At 36.3% G+C, this 2,496-nt stretch overlaps 1 protein-coding gene across 3 annotated transcripts; it reads right to left on the minus strand.

Annotated features, from left to right (window-relative positions):
• Window positions 1-1,041: 1,041 nt before the first annotated feature.
• Window positions 1,042-2,286, minus strand: LOC131152760 (uncharacterized). 3 transcript variants are annotated; one of them, XR_009136100.1, is made up of 2 exons: window positions 2,029-2,286; window positions 1,042-1,730 (listed from the first exon to the last, which is right to left on the minus strand). XR_009136100.1 is itself a non-coding variant. In XM_058104611.1 (2 exons), exons 1-2 carry the CDS (start codon window positions 2,105-2,107, stop codon window positions 1,302-1,304), a joined length of 336 nt encoding a protein of 111 aa, XP_057960594.1. In that variant the 5' UTR covers window positions 2,108-2,286; the 3' UTR covers window positions 1,042-1,301. The 3 variants fall into 3 exon arrangements, 1 of the variants encoding a protein (XP_057960594.1); XR_009136101.1 differs by having other exon boundaries at window positions 1,042-1,558; window positions 2,008-2,286; XM_058104611.1 differs by having other exon boundaries at window positions 1,042-1,558.
• Window positions 2,287-2,496: the final 210 nt, after the last annotated feature.

Consider the following 2,496-nt stretch of genomic DNA (forward strand, 5'->3'; position numbering starts at 1 on the left):
ACGTTCATGACCTCGTAAGTGCATAGAAATACTTTTATTTCTAGGGTGAACAAAACCTCTCAGGTTAATTGGCATGATGTTTGTAGTCCTAAAGAAAATGGTGGATTAGGCCTTCTTAATTTGAACCTATGAAATGTTGCCATGATAGGTAAGCTATTATGGAAACTTCTCTACCTCTCCCAATCTTCTCTATGGTGCAGAAGGATAAGCTCTAGTAAATGCAGGGACGCCCCTTTGCTTGACTTGGAAGTGAAAGGCCCAATGCCATGAAGTTGGAGAAGTGTTCTTAAAGCCAAATTTCTTCTACAAGAAATTATCTTGAATAATAAGGACTACTCAACCGCTAAAAGTTATAAGTTGCTGGCTAATCCCGGTGAGAAGGTGATTTGGTTTAATGTGATATGGAGGGGATCAATCACCAAATATAACTTCACTGCTTAGCTTGCTGTCAAGAACATACTAGCTACATCAGATAGAATCCATTGTTGGAATGAGCAGATTTATTCTTACTGTCCTTTCGGTTCTGATGAGGAGTGTGTTGAGCAACTATTCTTCAAATGTAGTTGGACGATGGAAATTTGGAGAAGCATTCTTGCGGCTAATGGTATTATCAAATTAACTGGTGGTTGGAATCAAGAGCGGAATTGGATCATTACAGTCACAAAAAATAATTCCTTTGTCGGCAACCTGTTAAAAACCTCATTCAATGCTGCTACTTATCACATATGGAAGGAACATTAGAGGGAGGATGTTTATGTTTAGAAATGTGAGAGATAATTGTTGTAATAGGATGATCCAAAGATTGTGAAATCTCTCAACCTCTATTTTTCTAACAAATTAGGAGCTTGCTCTTTAAAGGGTTCGCCCTTTCACACGTTTATTAATATACTGACATTTCACCAAAAAAAAAAAAAAACTTTTATTTGAATTTTTTTAAAAATATTTCATATCGAAAAAGCAAATTGTAATAGAATTGTCACAAGTTCCATACATAATGTCCTTCCACGTTAAACTAGAATGAAAAGCATAGCCAAGAAATTTTTATTATTTTCTTCCCTTATCTCACTAAGCATGGAAGTGACTTACTATCTACATGTTTAGTAATAGGAATGGAATAAAGTCAGGTGGAAGGGATCAAATCGAATTTATCACTTGATTTTTGTCATAGTCTTCATTTATTTTTTCATTTCATTCCATTCCCTCTTCATTCCATCACGCGAACTAAACATGACATTATTATTACAAAGATAAAGCATATTATTGTAGTAAACATCAATCAAAAGATTGAAGAAAAGTGATGATCAGGCCGTTAAAAGTTTAGTTGTATCCACGTCGTACGCCTCCCATTTCCAATTCTTCTGAATCTGGAGAACCCATGCTTGGTGCTGCACTCCGTCCAGCAACAATGGATTATTTGAGGAGTAAAACCAAATTTTACTTGGCTCAAAAACAAAATTAAAGCGTGTATAATTGCTCTTTATACTCCACGATCTATTGTAGTCTTCAGTACCATCACGCTTAAGGTTAATCGCCAATCCCCAGTCGCCATCATCGTACACTGTCATACGTGTAGTCCCACCATTATGATAGAAGACCCAAGAATCATTCGAGCCTCCAGTAACCGTATCGACGGTGACAGTGAGTGTGTTTATATGCCGAACCGATGATGATTTTTCCAACATTATATCTTTTTTTGAAAGATTTATAACATTGTACAGCCAAATTCCCATCTGCAATACATATGGATATGCAATAAAAAACTTTCTTATTTATTTCTTTTATATTAACTGTGATCACATATTGCATTTTCTAATTTAGAGCTTTTAGGAGATATTAAAATTGAACAGTTGACAGGAAATTATAATTAAGGAAGAGGCCCTTTATAATTCCATTTCTCCTCTAAATAATTAAGGAGGACGCTGAATATCAATAACACATGCCTTTAGGAGTGGGGCAGCCTGTGGAGGATTAACTGTGAAATTATAAATATGAAGCAATGATATATACCTCGACGGAGGATTGGCTCACCTGCGCGCTCTGGTCTTCTTCTTTGGATTCGGAGCTGTGTAGTTCTTCCTCTCCTTCTGTGTGGTGGAGAGACGTGCATGGTGTTCTCTTATATAGACGGGATGATGTGCCACGTGAGACGCCAGCGTGTGATGCATCTAGGTACAGCGAGTCATCCCTTATCTTCTCTGGCTAGAGAGCCACTGCCACCGTTATCCATGGTAATCAAAAACTAATGGCACTCGTTCTTCTCCCCAAGATGTAGCAAAGGGTAAAGCGAACGGCCCTAGATTTTGGAATTTCACATGTGGTTTAGACGCTGAATTTGAAATTTTATGAGTTTGGGACAAATTAAATTACACTATAATTCAAACAGCTTATCTTAGATATGAGAGTATAGAATTGGGATATTAAATTTGAAGTTTTGTTTTGATTTAGACAAAATTGCATATAATATAAAATTATATTAACTTTTTTTCTGTATGTGAA

The sequence above is a fragment of the Malania oleifera genome, chromosome 4, assembly GCF_029873635.1.
Source record: "Malania oleifera isolate guangnan ecotype guangnan chromosome 4, ASM2987363v1, whole genome shotgun sequence".
Taxonomy (NCBI): domain Eukaryota; kingdom Viridiplantae; phylum Streptophyta; class Magnoliopsida; order Santalales; family Ximeniaceae; genus Malania; species Malania oleifera.

What these genes read in the sequence shown, in the direction of transcription:
- LOC131152760 (XM_058104611.1), bottom strand. Translation starts at nt 2,107, where the DNA reads ATGCACGTCTCTCCACCACACAGAAGGAGAGGAAGAACTACACAGCTC. An exon ending in AAGAAGACCAGAGCGCGCAG is followed by an intron (nt 1,559 to 2,028) that starts GTGAGCCAATCC and finishes CACGTATGACAG; the next exon opens with TGTACGATGATGGCGACTGG.